The sequence below is a fragment of the Armigeres subalbatus genome, chromosome 3, assembly GCF_024139115.2.
Source record: "Armigeres subalbatus isolate Guangzhou_Male chromosome 3, GZ_Asu_2, whole genome shotgun sequence".
Classification (NCBI taxonomy): domain Eukaryota; kingdom Metazoa; phylum Arthropoda; class Insecta; order Diptera; family Culicidae; genus Armigeres; species Armigeres subalbatus.
Window position 1 is genome coordinate 253,723,913 of NC_085141.1, and position 16,822 is coordinate 253,740,734.

The following is a 16,822-nucleotide window of genomic DNA, read 5'->3' on the forward strand; positions in this document are numbered from 1 at the left end:
CCCAAATTTTGTGCTCAAACGATAATAAACACAGAATTTTCATTCAAACATTAATCTTTACTAATATCAGCTAATTGTCAATAGTCCCGTTATTATATCTATTTGGCGTTATGGTTTCATGATAGTTAATGAAAAGAGTTCAAAATGTAACGGTAAATGCTTCAAATCAAGATATGATTTTCAAACGATTCTTAATTGCAGGCGAGCTTTTATCACTTGATAATTTAAAAGTAAGATCGCGAGTAAGTTTGATCATCCTCGATTTTGAAAATTTGATTTTTCCCATCCCTGAATATAACATTTATTTATATAATGCAATATAATACGTAAAATATTAAACGATAGAAAGATGTATATAAATAAATATGATGGAATATTTATTATTTAAGCAGTGATGAACTTTATACCTAATTATTTAAAAAATCACTCTAAAAAAGAAATTAAAGAAATAGTTTTTTATTTACTGTTCTGCATATCCTTTTGCAATTAGGAATGTATTTGGAAGCGGAATCAAAATCAAGTTATTATGGGATGTCCTCATGCGTGTATTGCGGTAATGATAATTTTGTATATATGAATAACTAAATTAATCATTTACTATATGAAAAAATGTGATCATCGCCTTGTTTCATGGCATTGAATTCCTTGAAACAATAAAATGTTCTAGTCATCTAGGTTCAAATAAAAATATGATTTATACAAGATTTTATTATTATTTTAATTCGTTCGATCACCCTCATCTGACCTACGTTTTAATATAATATGATATAAAATAATAATTAGCATATAATATAATACAAGATTTTATAAGATGTGCTAAATCTGTAAAGAAATGTCAAATCCATTACAAGTTTGAAGCAGGATGTTACAGGTTACATGCTAACGTCTTCCGATTGCAACTTCAGTTCACCCACCCAACTCAATTATATTCATATATACATATTAGGTACACTGGGGGAAGTGGAAAAGGAAAAATCGATAGTGCATGTTTGAATTAGTATAAAACCAGTTTAAATGATCTAAATGCGTTCAATCAAAATGGGCTATCAAAAACAGTCAATTTTGCACCAGCTGTGCGGTAATTCATATCATTTTGGTCGCTTGAAATCTATGGAAATAGATTTTAAAATTAGGAGTTGTTTTTCCACTTACCCTAGTGGGATGGGGTAAGTGGAAAACCCATGTTACCTTGACCTTCAATAGTGATGAGTAGTTACATATAATTAAAATCAATACGATAATTGCTCTGAGTATCTTTTGTGGAATAATTTCATTACCTTAACGGAATAGATCCTCAAGGAATTCTCGTAATAGCTAGGGGAGGGCTGGCTTTGCCTTCTCGAACACTAAGTGTACGTAAAATCTATATGTTCGCCAAAAAGATGAACTTTTTCAAGAAAAAATGGGACTTTCAAACTAATCAACTTAGTTTAATGAATTGAGATGATGTCTTTATGTGCGTATTTGTATGTAAGTGTGTGCGCAAAGCACGTACAAAATTATCAGCTATTCTTAAGCACTTGTCCTTAACCAATTTGTTCACAAAAAAATTGCATTTAACGGCGAAACTTGTTATGAATAAAAATTAATGTGAATTATACAATATATTTACCTATCAGTGCTATTTTAACTTTCTTATAAATTTTTTTTTCATATGTAAAACATGTGAAAGGTATCAACACCGATAGGTGGATTAATCAGGCATTTTCTCATTTATATTAGTCCAATCACCACTGGAATCACAATGATAACAAAGAAGGAACATATTTAGATTCACAGCTATCGAAATAAACCCTGGAGGGAAGAAAAAAATTGCGTAATTAGAATATTATCCACTTCCCCCACAGTGTTTAATACCTGGGGTAAGTGTAAAATCTTTGAATTATTTGCTTTCTTGGTACAAACCACTACCAATTGAATGGGATAAGTTTAATTGTATTATAATGGTCACCTGTGATATAAATTCACTTGAAAAAAGGACAATTGGTGCAAATAAGAATTGATTTTATGAATATAAAAATCAACTTTTCGCGAAACCTTAAATTACAGTTCAAGCGTTAACCGTGTTAGTGTATGTATTATAAAAATTTCAACATAGTTGAGCATCAAAGTATATTGTTGCATAATGTTATGAAGTGGTTAAAACTGTAAAGTATGTAAAATTCAAGTTTTTCCGAGTCGATTTTTACACTTACCACCTTTTTCCACTTCCCCCAGTGTACCTTACACAATATACACCTGTGTTCAGAATAATAGCAGCAGAAGCTGTTTTTCATACAAAATATGTGTCTGTGGTTCACTGGTCAAGTTCACCCTTTTTGTCCTTGAGCTAAACCACCCGTCGCGGACGATCGAGCAGGTGCAGGTGCCTCTGTGATATTTTACCGGATGCCACCAAATGTCGCTTCAGGACTTGCGCAAAAAACACGATGTCTTCGAGCAGACGCACAGTGCTTTGTCCCTTGGACAAAAATGGAAAAATCAATTCTCGTATTTAGTCGAAACAAGTAGACCATGCGCATTAGTATCTTTGTGACGTGACTGGGACGATCAAAACAATTCATGTTTGTAAATATTTCCATCGCTGAAAATGGATGATTTAGCCTGTTAGCACCTGTTAGTAAAAAACATCTTTTGCATTGCCTTAGTTTTCGAACGGTACCTTTCACTGTGAAAATTGATATGGAAAGCGTAAAATCAAGTAAGTAAGATCCAATTTAATGTATTTCAGTTGGACATATTTCGATCATTGTGATAAGTAAAGCTTCCAAGTCATGAGCATGAAGTTATATAGGAAGAAATAATCTACAACTTCAAACAGCTTTTCAAAAAAGGACATCAAACCTCATCTCTGAAAATCACACCAGAGCTCACTTACAGTATTTTTAAGAGAATGGAAGTGATTCCAGCTGCTCTTATTTGCTCTATTAATAGCTGTTAACGATTTTCTAGGTGATACTCTTGTGCTCAATAACATAGATATATACAAACAATAGCTTTCCATTGATCCGTCCCAACGAACAGCTCATTAAGGGTATGCGATAACACACTTTTTCCTAACGAAACGAAACGAAACGAAATTTAAAATGTCTATGTTGATTCGGATCGAAACGAAACGAATTATAGATTTCTTTCGAGACTTTGAAACGATACGAAATCAAGGTTCATTCAATTCGAAATTTTTCGAAACGAAACGAAATTTTGATTTTTTTTCCGCGGAATTTTTATTGAATTGGTTTTACATTATGTACGCAATTCTGATTCCACCTTTTCAAAGTCAAATAACTGTTTTGCGACCAAAAGAGTTATAATAACCGAAGAACAATGTATCCACATCTGCCAGGCGTATACGCAGTTATAGAATTGATATTACTAGATCAACATTTGAAAAGGGCGTATCTGCCAAAATTTATTCCTTCTTATTCTTCGTCTACACTGCCGCTAACCGCAAGTCGAGCACATCTGTATATGGACGCCATATACAGATGTGCTCGACTTGCGGTTAGCGGCAGTACATATATAGCATACATTTGCTCACTAGAAGAATCCTGTGCACCTTTCTACAATGCACAAAGATATGTATTTCAGATTGAATTTCACAGACCCATACTGCCGCAAACCGCAAGTCGAGCACATCTGTATATGGGCGTCCATATACAGATGTGCTCGACTAGCGGTTAGCGGCAGCATAGTCTTATATACAATCAGCTGCAATGTTCCTCACATATTGTGCAAATAGTCAAAGAAGAGCTTATTAGCTTAATTATCTGTACTCATCATAGTTGCTAATCATGATTGGCCGAGAAACAGCAAATATGCCAATTAAATAATATTCTTGTGATACAAAAAATTATTCTTATTGTATACTTGCTTAGGAGTTTCCAATTCATGACCAATAACGATGCTGGTCACGTGCTTATAGTCAATTTAGGATTAGGAGAGGAAAATTAGTTTAAAACTCATTGTTTTAAGAGAACGAGGAATGCTCAGCACCTCCGTAAGCGCTACGGAAAAGGAATCGTTGGTTGAGAAGGTAATTCATGTGAAACCCCTTGGTAAGTGACACAATATTTATTGAAAACGAAATTATTTTGAAAACAAGAAGACGAAAACTGTGTTTCTAATCAATCCAACGCAAGATCAATGTGTTTCGTATAATAATCTTCTACAACACGATTGATTCTGCACCAAATAATTTTGAGCTCTTCGATGCAGACATTAGTTTTATCACTTCGCGTTCTCCCACACTAGCTGGCGTGATCAGCACAGCATCAACACGATCGATTTTTCAAATTTCTGCTACGCGAGGTAGATTTTTTTTCATTTCGCGTTCTCCCGGACTAACTGCCGTCCCATGACCAGCAGCAACACGATCGATTTCGCATTCATATTGTGCAAATAGTAACAAAATATCACAAAATTTAAATCATGGAAACACTGAAGATGTTTTATAAAAAAAACTACTTACGTATTTGTCGACTAAGAATGGAGTTATGTAGTAAGCGTTAATAGAAAAAAATGTATAACCTAAAGATTTGAAAACAACTTAATGATTTTGTTCAGCGGCGCAGCCAAAAATTTTTATAATATAAAGTGTGGATTAGTTTAAATTTGTTTCGAAATTCCGCGGAATTCCGTTAAATTTCGTTAGAAGCTAGTTTTTTCTAGCGAAATTTTTGTAATTTTACGAAACGAAACGAAATCAAGAAATCAGATTTCGCCATGCTTAAATTCCGCGAAATTCCGCGGAATTTCGTTTCGAACCACCTGAAACGAAATTTTTCGAAATACCGCATATGCTTACAGCTCATGTGTTGAAGTTTCTGTCGGATTTATATAACCCAGATAATTTTTCCGAGGAACTTGAAAAAGAACTAAAGCAGTTTTGCAAATTCTTTTGTTTGAGAATTGATCAAAAATCGTCACAGAGCATTTGATCATCCGAGAAATTCGAGAAGCATAACTCTCGCTGGTTGTCTTCGTTTGTAAGTCATCCTCGCTATCCGAATACAAATATTGAAAGAATTGCCGAGTATTCATTCAACATCGCGAAGGGAAGACCTCAAAAACCGTTTCAGGAATGTTCAAATAAAACAAAGAAACAACATGCTGAAGACCTCATCAATAATAATGAACCTGAGGATTGCGGCCAATATATCAAGTAGCTCAATCGCAAATCAGGAAAAGGTTATGACAGTGGCACAAGCACTGGCGTTGTACATTGACTTGGATTTATTGGAGAGAAAGTACAATCTGCATTTTATTAAAAAACGGCTACTCAGTCTAAATTTAGTAAAACGAGTATGTTATTTACCCAACGTTTCGACACGGGGATTGTGTCTTCCTCAGGGGGAAAATATTTTCTGCTTCGAAGTACTTTAAACGAGGTACATGCAAATCTGCTTCCTAGTCTTTACGCGTTGAAACGTCCGCTGAGGTTGATTTACAAGACCTAATGAATTGTATCTCGCTAAGGATTATGCAGTAACTTTTGGTAGAGATCTCAAGGACGGTAAAACTTGTATGCAAATGGGCTTTTGATGGAAGCTCAGGACATAGCACCTACACACAAAAATTGTCGAAGGCTGAGAGCTCAGATGAGAGCCTGCTTGTCGTGGCTCTAGTTCCATTAAAAAGTATAGACATTTTAAAACAACACTATCCTCTGATCAAATCCGCGGCCATGTCCGACATCCTTCATTTTCTGGCCATCCGGAAAATGCTCCCAATTGAACCATGCCTCGAGCACGACGACTCGCCACATCAGGTATCAGGTATCAGAACGTCGGCTCAGGAGGCACGTTCCCCTCAATTTGGGAGATTTGTGCCATCGCCTTCACTGGCCTTTCTCATCATTTACCTGACGGAAAAGGAAGTGAAAAGGGGAAAGGAAGAGGAAGTGAAGTTGGAAAGGAGAATGGAACCATCTATAGGAAAGCCAATTATGTAGACTCACACGCATTCAGCTAGGGACTAAAGAGAGGTGTCACAAAAACATAGAGGATGTGACAATGGACGAACGTCAAAGACGAAACACAGAGTGCACTGTGAAAAACGTATAATGCGAATCCTTATAGGTAACATACATAAAGTACATTGTAAAAAACGCATAATGCGAATCCATATAGGTGACAATTTGTTGAAAACTAAGTAAAACACATATCCATAACCCCACTGTTGGCGACATTCGAGCCATTGCGGTACCTTCTGTGGTATGTACGCTGATCTGCCAGGAAATATACGAGGAAAAAGGTGAAAGCTGAGTCGTGAGTAATTGGAATATGCGTGACCAGTCTACAGCTGTAGGAGACGTCGTTGATAATATGCGATGTAAACAAAAACAGATAGATGGAACGACATAGCAGAAAATGTGTGATATAGAGAACGATCAATTTAATTGTATTCGAGGCCTAGCTGGATTATTTTTATTAGTGCGCTAAGATGACTAGAATCCGGGATCGCTGTATAAGGGCAAGAAGCAACTATCTCTTGCGAGTAAATATTTATTGTTCTTATTCTCATGATTATATATGAAATACATTCTAGTTTAAGTACGCCGCAAAGCTACTATGAAAATCTAGTGAGTCTCTTCTAATTCCGAACAATCTTAAAAAGAGATATACGGATGTGACCTCCAAAAACGATGTCGGATGCTCAAGATAGGACGATGAAGGTCTGTGGCGCCTGTGGAACAACTTCCGAAGTGGATGTGGAGATAATCGAATGCGAAAGCTGTGACAATTGGTTCCATATAAGATGTGTGAACGTTTTGAGAGACGAAAGGGTAAACAAGTGGTATTGTCCAGCCACTAAGTGTCAGCAGTGTTATGGTGAGCATCTCAGAATGGTAGAAAAGGAAGAAAGTAAGAAAAAGATCAGTAAGAAAACAGTAAGAGATGAGCCAGAAAGGGCTAGTAATAAGTCTAGAATTAAACCTGGTCGGGATCTAGGATCCTTTTTAGAGGAGCGTATGAAAGAGCTAGAAGAGGAACACAGCATAAAGGAAAGAGAAATGGAAGTCGAAATGATTGTTCTAGAGAAACAAATAGAAATGGAATTATCATTAAAAGAAAAAAGATTGCGGTTACAGAACGCTATCAAGGTTAAGCAGATAGAAGAAGAGAGAGCGTTTCTGGAAAAATGTCTGGAAAACGAGAAGAAACACTTAAATACTTTATTGAAGATGCGAAACTCATTCAAAGTAAAAATAAGTAGGGTGCGAACGCAAATTAGGCAAATGGAGAACAAAGAAAAGCAGAAGATGAATGTCTTATGTAAACTTGATAAACTGAAGAAAAAGAAGAAGCCAGAGAAATATTGTTTTGAACTAGGGTCAGAAGATAACGACGAAAGTGATGAAGAAGATGAGGAAGAGGAGGAATTCGAAGAAGAAACGGAAGAAGAAAATGAACAAGAATCCGAAGAAGATACAGAAGAAGATGAGTTAGCAGATGGATGTGAGGAAGAAGAGAAAAAGGAGAAACCAAAACAGAAGAAAACAGCTTCAAACGGGCTGGGGCAGAAGCGATGTGGTCCAACGAAGACACAGTTAGCAGCGAGAAACGGAGTAACGAAGAAGTTACCTGTGTTCACAGGTCGACCGGAAGAATGGCCACTGTTTATTGGATCGTACGAAGCTTCTAATGAAGCATGCGGTTTCACTGAAGTCGAAAACCTAGTACGTCTGCAGGACAGCTTGAAGGGTCAAGCGTTAGAGAGTGTTCAAGGTCAGCTTTTCTATCCAAAGTCGGTCCCGAAGGTCATCAGCAAGCTGCGACAGCTATATGGTCGACCAGAGCAGTTATTGCAGTGCCACTTGGAGAAGGTGCGAAAATTGGATGCTCCGAAAGCAGAGAAATTAGCAACATTCATTCCGTTCGTAACAGCAGTGGAGCAGCTATGCGAGCATTTGGAAGCCGCTGGGTTGAAGCAGCATCTGGTAAATCCGACGTTGGTGCAGGACTTGGTGGACAAACTTCCGACGAGCGATAAGCGTGCGTGGGTCCGATACAAGAGGAGGAAGAAGAATGTCACGCTGAGCACGTTCAAGAACTTTTTGTCTAGGATTGTTGCAGAAGCTTGCGAAGCTAACATGTCGGTCGACTTTAGAAGTGAAATGAAACCAGCAAATTATAATTGTAAAGGGAGAAATGTAGAATTTGCACGTAACTACAACTGTAGAGGATTAGAGACAGTTGCTACTTTAAAAACAACTGAACCAAGAGCATGCATAGTCTGCAAGCGTACTGATCATCGATTAAGATTCTGCCAAGATTTCAAGAACATGACTCCAGCTGATCGTATCGAAGTTGTGCGGGACTGGGAATTATGTGAGATATGTCTTAATTATCATGGAGAAGAAATTTGTAGGATGAAGACGCGGTGTCCGATTGATGGGTGTATGGAGAGACACAATCCGCTGCTGCATGAGTTCCCCGGGTAGTAGTGATGAATGCTCATATTCGATTGAACAGCTATACGATGTTTCGAATTCTGCCGGTGACGCTAAGCTTCCGTGGTAATTGCATTACTACGTTAGCATTTTTAGATGAAGGAGCTTCTGTCACTATGATTGAGAGTTCATTGGCCGAGCAATTGAGAGCCGATGGTGTCCGCCAGAGGTTAGAGATTCGATGGACCGGAGACGTTGCACGCATAGAGAAGGATTCTAAGCGAATCAGCTTAAAAATAGCAGCACTAGAAGGAACAGAACAGATGCTGATGAATGATGTTTGTACTGTACAGAAGTTGGCACTACCAGAGCAAGAGGTAAATGCACAAGAAATAGCAGCGCGGTACGCGCATCTTCGACACATCCCTATTTCTTCATATAGCATGGGTCGCCCGCGAATCTTGATAGGATTGAATAACCTTCATACGATTGCGCCTTTAGATGCGCGAGTAGGTCGACCCGGAGAACCTATTGCAGTGAAATCACCACTAGGATGGTCAGTATACGGACCGAATCGTGGAGCAACGGCATCTCTTTAAAAATTTGTTAGTGTTCACTGTGGAGACAAGTAGATGATGAACAACTGGAGATAATTCCGGAGTACCCGCTGTACGGCTACCGGAGTTACGGGCTGGGGATTGTTGGCGACATTCGAGCCATTGCGGTACCTTCTGTGGTATGTACGCTGATCTGCCAGGAAATATACGAGGAAAAAGGTGAAACCTGAGTCGTGAGTAATTGGAATATGCGTAATTCCTAATGAATAATTAGTTCCTGGTTCAGGTTCGCGTCCGTTTTATTTCGCAACTTGCTTGGATTTTGTCCAGCCATATTTGCATTATTACAGCATAAAACAACCACTTTTCTTTGAAATCCCATCGGAAGGGCTGGTAGCGATCAATGCTGTTCAAAATAATGACTTTAGTGACCAACGCTGACGAAAAAAGAGAGCACATAGTGACTTTCAGTCGGTGTCAAGTGACCTCAAAACTCGTATACGATTTGTATCAAGACAAAATCTTACATGATTCTAATCATACAAATGACTTACCATAGGGTTTTTTTTAATGTATGTTTGCCTCGATTGATTTTTCGGTAAATGAGTGAAACGAAGCGATTTTGCATGAAAAAGTCATGCTCTTTCAAAATTGCAGGCCTGGAAGCGGGTCATTTTTTATTGACTTGGCCACTTTTTTCGGACTCAAGTCACTAAAGTCACTTTTTCTCGCGAAAAGTCACTATTTTCAACTATTTTGAAATTATTGACTTAGATTTTTTTTTAAATAGCTTTGTGTACCCGTCCGTTCATGGCAGAAATGATGTTACGGATCTTGAAAAATGATCGCTCTGAAAGTGCGCCAGCCATTAAACTTGCTGCTCTTATTGGCATTTCACCACTAGCTAATTGAAGGTGTTTTACGTCACAATTTATAATTTGGCATACAGTCATGCAAGCAGGAGATCAGCCGATTCAAAAAAATTAACTCAAACTTTATACTAGAGGAGAGGGGAGGTGAGGAGACTTGATTTCTTGGGAGACTTGACCCCTTGGGCCCCTCTCACCTATTTTTCCGAGAGCTAAAGTAGTATTGTTATAGCGTATTTTTATAATAGATCCTCTAGACAAATTATTTTTTTTATTGACAACCTTATTTACTCTATTATTTACTGTGTTTTGTTCCTCCTAAGGATGGTTTTTAGTGGCAACGCAAAATTTGAACAACTTCTCACAACTATGACCAAATACTATCATTTTTTCACAGAACAAAGCCATAAATATTCTAAATGATCTTCACTGATAAAAATGCAAACATTCCACCACAATTCCAGGTTATTGGATTTTGAGTTGTTGCCTTATGTGAGGAGACTTGATCCCTCATTAGTCATCCATACAAAAATTTGGCGAAAAAAATCATTTTTTTTAATTGATCTCAAGCGGCTATTTTTTTGTATATTTGACAGATGTAATGGAGGGTTTGCTAAAAAAATATTTATTGAGCAGATATTCTATGATCAAGTCTCCCCAATTTTGAAGATTGCATGCGCTGTCAAATTCAATAGCAAAAATCGTTCATAAAGCAAATCGGAAAATCTGCGTATTTTGGAGGAAAAATATTTAAAAATTAAGAGAGCATGGTCCTCCATTATAAGCATGGGGGCCGAGCATTCAATCCCAGGCTCGTTGTACCTGAACTGTCATAATTTTTGTTTCGTTTTCTACCAAAACGATCCGTACTGTTGTTAAGTACTTTCTTAAGTAGGCTAACTAACTAACTCAGTTAATCCAGTCATCGTAATTTTCAATTTTCATGGGATAAAAAGAAAGGGCAATACAATTTTACTTAGTCACTGAGTAGTTTCAAGTTAGCGTGTACGATTTTCGTTTCTCTTCTGAGTTCGTTCTAAGAGAAAATAGTGATAAGTGAATCTTCCGCCATAAATTACTAAACAAGATTCTCCTTCGACCCAAAAACGCTTGATTTCGTTTTATCGAACTTGCAACTGAAACTGAAAGTCAACAATTTGTTCTCTTTTTTCGTCAGCTTTGGTAACTTAGTTACTATTTTGAGCGACATCGGTTGCTACCAGCCCTGAAATTGAAAACATTTTTACTCGCGCGTGGGAACTTTATGAATAAGTTTTGGAATGATTTTACCAGTAACAATTGTTTTTCGTATTTATATGAAGTTAATAACTAGGCAGTGAGTTACAAATTGTTACACATAATAATATCTTAAACTTAAGCAAAAGTTTTTCAACAAATCCTACATTATTGTGGGAAGTAATGTTTTGTATGATTTCGTACTTTTCCCTGCAACATCTGTATATGAAAATGCCTTTTTATGTTTGAAAATTATGTAAATAATTGCTAACTATCGAATCATTTCGATAAGTTTAGACAAAGCTTTAAAATCTAAAATAGGTCTCTCTGTTGGTTTGAAAAGCTTTGAAAAATTGAAAAAATACTGCCATTTAGAAAATAATGATAATCAAAGAGCGTAGTAACAAATTTAAATTTTTTTTTTTTTTTTGAGATTTAAGGCTCGAAATATGATGAATCTCCTATACTCAATATAGGAATTTTAGTAAACTTACCACAGATTTTGCTGGCTAAAGATGTATTTTTAACCTAAATTGGTTCGTTCGTTCAGGCTTCTAAAACTCTTTATTAACATGAAGTTTCTTTGTAAAATCAAACGCAAGTATTATCAGAATATATTTTGTGAAATTCCCAAGAACTGATCGTTTGATCATTTGCGCAATTCCTCGCTCACTTTTGGTTTCTTTTAAACACCAGGAAGTTCGTGTAGAATTAAAAAGGTTCAATATGATTAAGGACCCTAATAGTTTTGTTTTAAAAAAATATCACATTCTACTTACCTCACAGTATAAATATTCATGAATAGTGACATAGAATCTGTCCATTAAAAGGTTGGCCAAGTTTTAGTGGGTTTGAAGGCAAAAAGGATTTTTTTTGTGTCTTTTTTAAGGAGACTTTTAGCCCGGGGCTGGCTCGTCTCCGCCTTGTCAAAAAGAAGTTAGGAGCGACTTTCGGGCTAACAAGCCTTAGGAGTTGGTTTTCTGTACATCCATCAGTTTATTATAACACAACTTTATCGACGATTGCCATTGCCATTGCCCTAACTTTTAATTTTGATCAAAATAGTCGAAAATAGTGACTTTTTGCAAGAAAAAGCGACTTTAGTGACTTGAGCTCGAAAAAAAAAGAGACCTTTTAGGGGCTTACCAGAAAAAAGTTTGGTCACTAAAAAGTAACCTGTTACCAGGCCAGCATCATGAGCACCTACCTTACATTTTAATGATTTGATTACATGCATTGGAAATGCTATGGAAAGTAAAAATATATGTATTTTTTGCAATTTTGTAAAAAAAAAACAAACACGAGAGTCCATTACTGCCGTAACCTGAGAAAGTGACGTATGCGCCAAATTACAACATGCATGTTTTCCATTTTTCTGTTAAAGAGCTCGATGAGTACTATTCGTTAACACCATTTTTGGAATATTTCGTATACGTCACCTTTGCAGATTACGGCAGATTATAAGAATATGAAGGAAACATCCCGAAACGGAACTGGCGAATTCAATCAGACTATGAAATATTAATTTCAAAGAATAGCGTCGTGTATTTGAGTGTTTTATGTATGCATCGTAAAGGGAAGATGCAGAGCCTAATATTAGATCACGCGAATTTATTACATTGAAAATTTCAACTTCTTATGGCAGGATTCCACTACTAGAGGGTCCACTATTGGGCATTTTACCCTATACAAATCACAGAACTACAATAGCACAATAAACGATATGGACTTGGGGGAAATGTTAATTATATTTGACATATTTTCCTAATCTTAGCTCTGGTGGTGGATGCCTTTTCAGCCCATGAAAGTTTTGTACATTATTCACTATGAATCGTTTGTATAATCTGTAAGGTAGGCAATTATGACGTGATGCTTCAAATGAAAATCGTATGCTGAAATTTAGCAACAAGTGCTCCTAATATTGTCCCAAAAAAATTGGTTGATCGTGTCGCTATACTAATGAAAGAGGTGAATTTAATATGAATGCAAAAAAGTGGGATTGTTATCCGTTAATGTAATGTGCGAAAATAGGTAAATCCATTCAGAAAACTACTTTATTGGCCAAAGAGAAAAATAAATTGCAGGGTCTACCTGCACGAGTGGCTGCTAAAAAACGAGTGAAGGTGATTTTCAGGCAAATTTATTGCGTTTATCAATTGAAAAAGTGCGAAAATCTAGTGTCATGTAACTAAAATACACTTTACACTATAGATAGTAGAATCTATAGATGAGAAAGCATGGCTGAGTTGTTTTTTTTGACCGTGCACAGGCGCATATGACATCACAGCCCTTAACATTTTCATTGAAAACGTGATATCATGCTCGTTTGGAGACCCGTTTGACTGTTCGTTTGGTGACAGAGGATTTATCTTCGCTTATCTATATATGCCACTATCTATACTTTACACTAGATACACTAGATATTCAGTGATAAGTGATAAGCAGTGATAAATATCTCTTTACAAAACGATGTATTATCGCTGAATAATGAATCGACTGCTTTGAGTGTGCTTACAGCGGCACACTAGGAGTTAACTTTATGAAATCAGTATGGCGAAAGGCATCTAAGGTTCGATTTCTCAAAATTAAGCACTTTAATCGAAAAAATATTTGGTAGGCGTAGTAGCGGACACCATCCCTCATAACCGGTACCAAATAGTTTTTCATTAAAAGTTCCTAATTTTGAGAAAACCAGCGTTAGATGTCTTTCGCCATACAAATTTCTGGCGGTTAACTCTTGCTGGCTATTTTGTGCATATACTATAGCGCCTGGATGTGGCTGCGGCGAGTAGAAAATCAGCCACTGCCAATAATTCATTGATTAATTTGCGTGATGAGCCAACGTTACATCCTAGGCTAACATTACCTCGCGTTACCCTACATAAAAACTGTACACGCGCATCAGGATACAGACATTTTACAGTCGTAATCAGTGTCTAATTTACAACAAAATAAGTTTTCAGTCATGTCATACAATTTTGAAATCTTCAGCAAAACCAGATTAAAAAAATATGTAATCAATCGTGAAGATTGAAATTTGTAAACAAATAATGATTTCAATTTGATGTCAACATCAAAATATGTTTACTACTTGCTTTTGTTATGATGCAAGGCTTTGCTCGGGCACGGCTTTCATTAAGCCCTCTCCTTTAACAGAACATAGAACTTGCTGGGTGGGGTAGCTGAATATTCCAAAACACCGAAAAAGGAGGCAAGCCTAAAACGAAATTAAACGCGTTCACAATCATGGCACAATGGGATCTTTTTCGTAACAGTTTTCCGTTTCTGCCACACTTTCTTCAAAAGTGTGATGAAAACTGCCTGTTAACACTAAACTTACAATCACTTTGCCAGATTACGACAGTATGGAGGCCAAATTTCCATAGAATCTACGAAGAATATACTATTCACAAGCCTGTCGAGCACGTGATGTGTAACTGTTCCTTATGTCAACGTCCCAGAGAACTTTATGGAATTCCCTCTAGCATTCGTGACGTGTTCGTGAATGATCCCGCAGTGGTGGCTCATCAGTTTCATCAAGGGCGGGAGGCAGTATTCTGTAAAGTTACCTGCCACCTTACTTGCCATGCAGAGATCGGCAGGCAATAATTTCATTTTTGTTTTTTTTTTCTTCGTGGGAAAACCCCCCGGCGTTCTGTTTCATTTCAAGAATTCGAGCTCTTAGTTGGCGATCTGTAGTACACTATTTCCCTGCCAATATCAGTCCTCGGCTTTTTAGGACTTGCGATCAGCACGAGTGACCACATTGAAAAACCAATTTCGGTATATCTTGATAATTAAAATTAAAGTTAAATCGTAATAAATAACTCCCAAAAAGTTGGGTTGGTCTGGACTATAGTGTATTTTTTATCTATTTGATGAATGAAGCTTTCCAATCATTTAACAAAATGTGATAAAAATTATGATTGATTATATTTTTTACTTCTTCTCTATTCCAGATTACTAGGAATGTAGTACCAAAGTTTTATCTGTGACCGGCTTTCCTGTATGAATCAAATGCATATTCTGCCCGTCATCCTACGTCATCAACTGTAGAATTGCGTTCAGCGAATTATATGAGTTTGTAGAAGAGCAGAATACTCAAAGTTATCAACTGGAGTGGCACCCACCATGCGATATGCATAAATAGAACCATCGATTCTTATCTCGACAATATCGATCAGTGATTCAGTGACACCGAAGTGATATATGCCCAGTGCTCTTATCCGTATCAAAACGAACCATCGGGAACGCTAGCGCTCTTCTCTCCGCGTCGGCGGAGTGGTGCGTTGCTCTCTCTCCTAGAGGTCGTCGCGTCGTGACTACGGAATCTCTCATCGTGGAACCGCAGGCTGCCGGGCCAGGCCGGGGCGGTTGTGTATATTTGTACAACCACTGCTAAAGTGGCCCCCTCGGGTGCTGGTCGCGCTTCGACTTGCTCCATTGAAGCTCCCCAAAACGCGGAACGAACGTGTGTGATGGTGTGTGAGTGTGGACGCGACGCCCGCGTAAATAAATATATACGGGATCCAAACGCCACGAGCCAATCAGTCCAGTGCCGGCCGCGAATGAATACAGTCGCAAGGTGAACTCGGGAAACACCACACAACTCGGAAGTAAACCACATGCTGATTTGTTGTATCAAGTCTGTTCCGAGTGATATAACTGCAAGCGAATAGCTTCAGCACATTCAATTCCCTTCTTTCTCTTTTCTGTTTGTTGTAAATCATCGCAAAAGGAGACTTCACTCCGCAAAAGGCAAAAGTGCAGGAAAAGATCTAGACGACGACGCGTTGAAAAGTCGCCTGTTTGTAAACCCTTCGTATACGAAAAGAGTTGCAATACGTTGTCCAAAGTTGCTTCCTTGTTTTTTTTTCGGGGAACCATTAGTGTTTTATGTAGTGTATAAGTTTTAATTAGTGAGTGTTTTACATCAGTTCGATTTCAACGTTCTGCGATCCAAAACTGGAGTGGTTTTCACACAGAATATCGCGAAATCGTAGAGGTTCAAAATGAAGGATATCATCGGTAATAGGAACTTAATCAATAAGGATACAATCTACAAAGAAGTTGTTGTCATCGGTGAGTATGTCTGAAACATGGTTTGAACATTCATCTATTTCAATATATAATACACGATAATCTTATAGGATATTTGAAATTTACCACATGGTTGTCAGTGGGGAACGGTCTGTCAGAGTAGAATTTGCCTGTCATTGCCAATGGAACACGTTCATTCATGACGCCTTTTACTGGGGGTAGCCCCGCCGAAAGGGTAATACGATCTAATGGTTTACGCTACCTACAGTCTCTAATTCAACACACTGATACCGATACTTGCTCGGCTACACAGTGGCGAGCGTAATTTCATCTATGCGAGATTTTGTTTCTCGCAATAAAAAAAGATGTGGTAAATCTTTCTAAAACAGTTGATTAGCATGGAAGTACAAAAGGAATATCTGGGATACCTATCACGATTTTTAACAGATACATTTTTCAATTACTTACAGATAGACATAATATTTTTGTGCGATAGGAAAAAGCTGGCAGGTTGACCTAATTTTCCATTGGAATATTCAGAGAATGATTGAAACATTGATTGGCGGCTGCAGAACGAAAAATATCCCATAATTGAGTACCTATTTCGATTTACCGAAGATTTAGGTTTTTTTCGTGGCACATTATATTATAATGATGCAAACAAAATTTGTCTTTACGCGATAGCAATTAAGTCTACTTGTATTGGGATCACTGACTCTGTAGATGGT

The 16,822-nt window shown here is 37.4% G+C and overlaps 1 protein-coding gene across 1 annotated transcript in view; it reads left to right on the plus strand.

Moving 5' to 3' along the window:
• The window catches only part of LOC134223642 (oxidative stress-induced growth inhibitor 1-like), a 110,496-nt gene that overhangs the window by 39,980 nt on the left and 53,694 nt on the right, over positions 1 to 16,822 (plus strand). The window contains exon 2 of the mRNA XM_062702829.1: positions 15,014 to 16,136. Within this exon, the coding sequence (XP_062558813.1) occupies positions 16,067 to 16,136 (70 nt within the window). The 5' untranslated portion in view covers positions 15,014 to 16,066. The remainder of the gene's footprint in view (positions 1 to 15,013; positions 16,137 to 16,822) is intronic.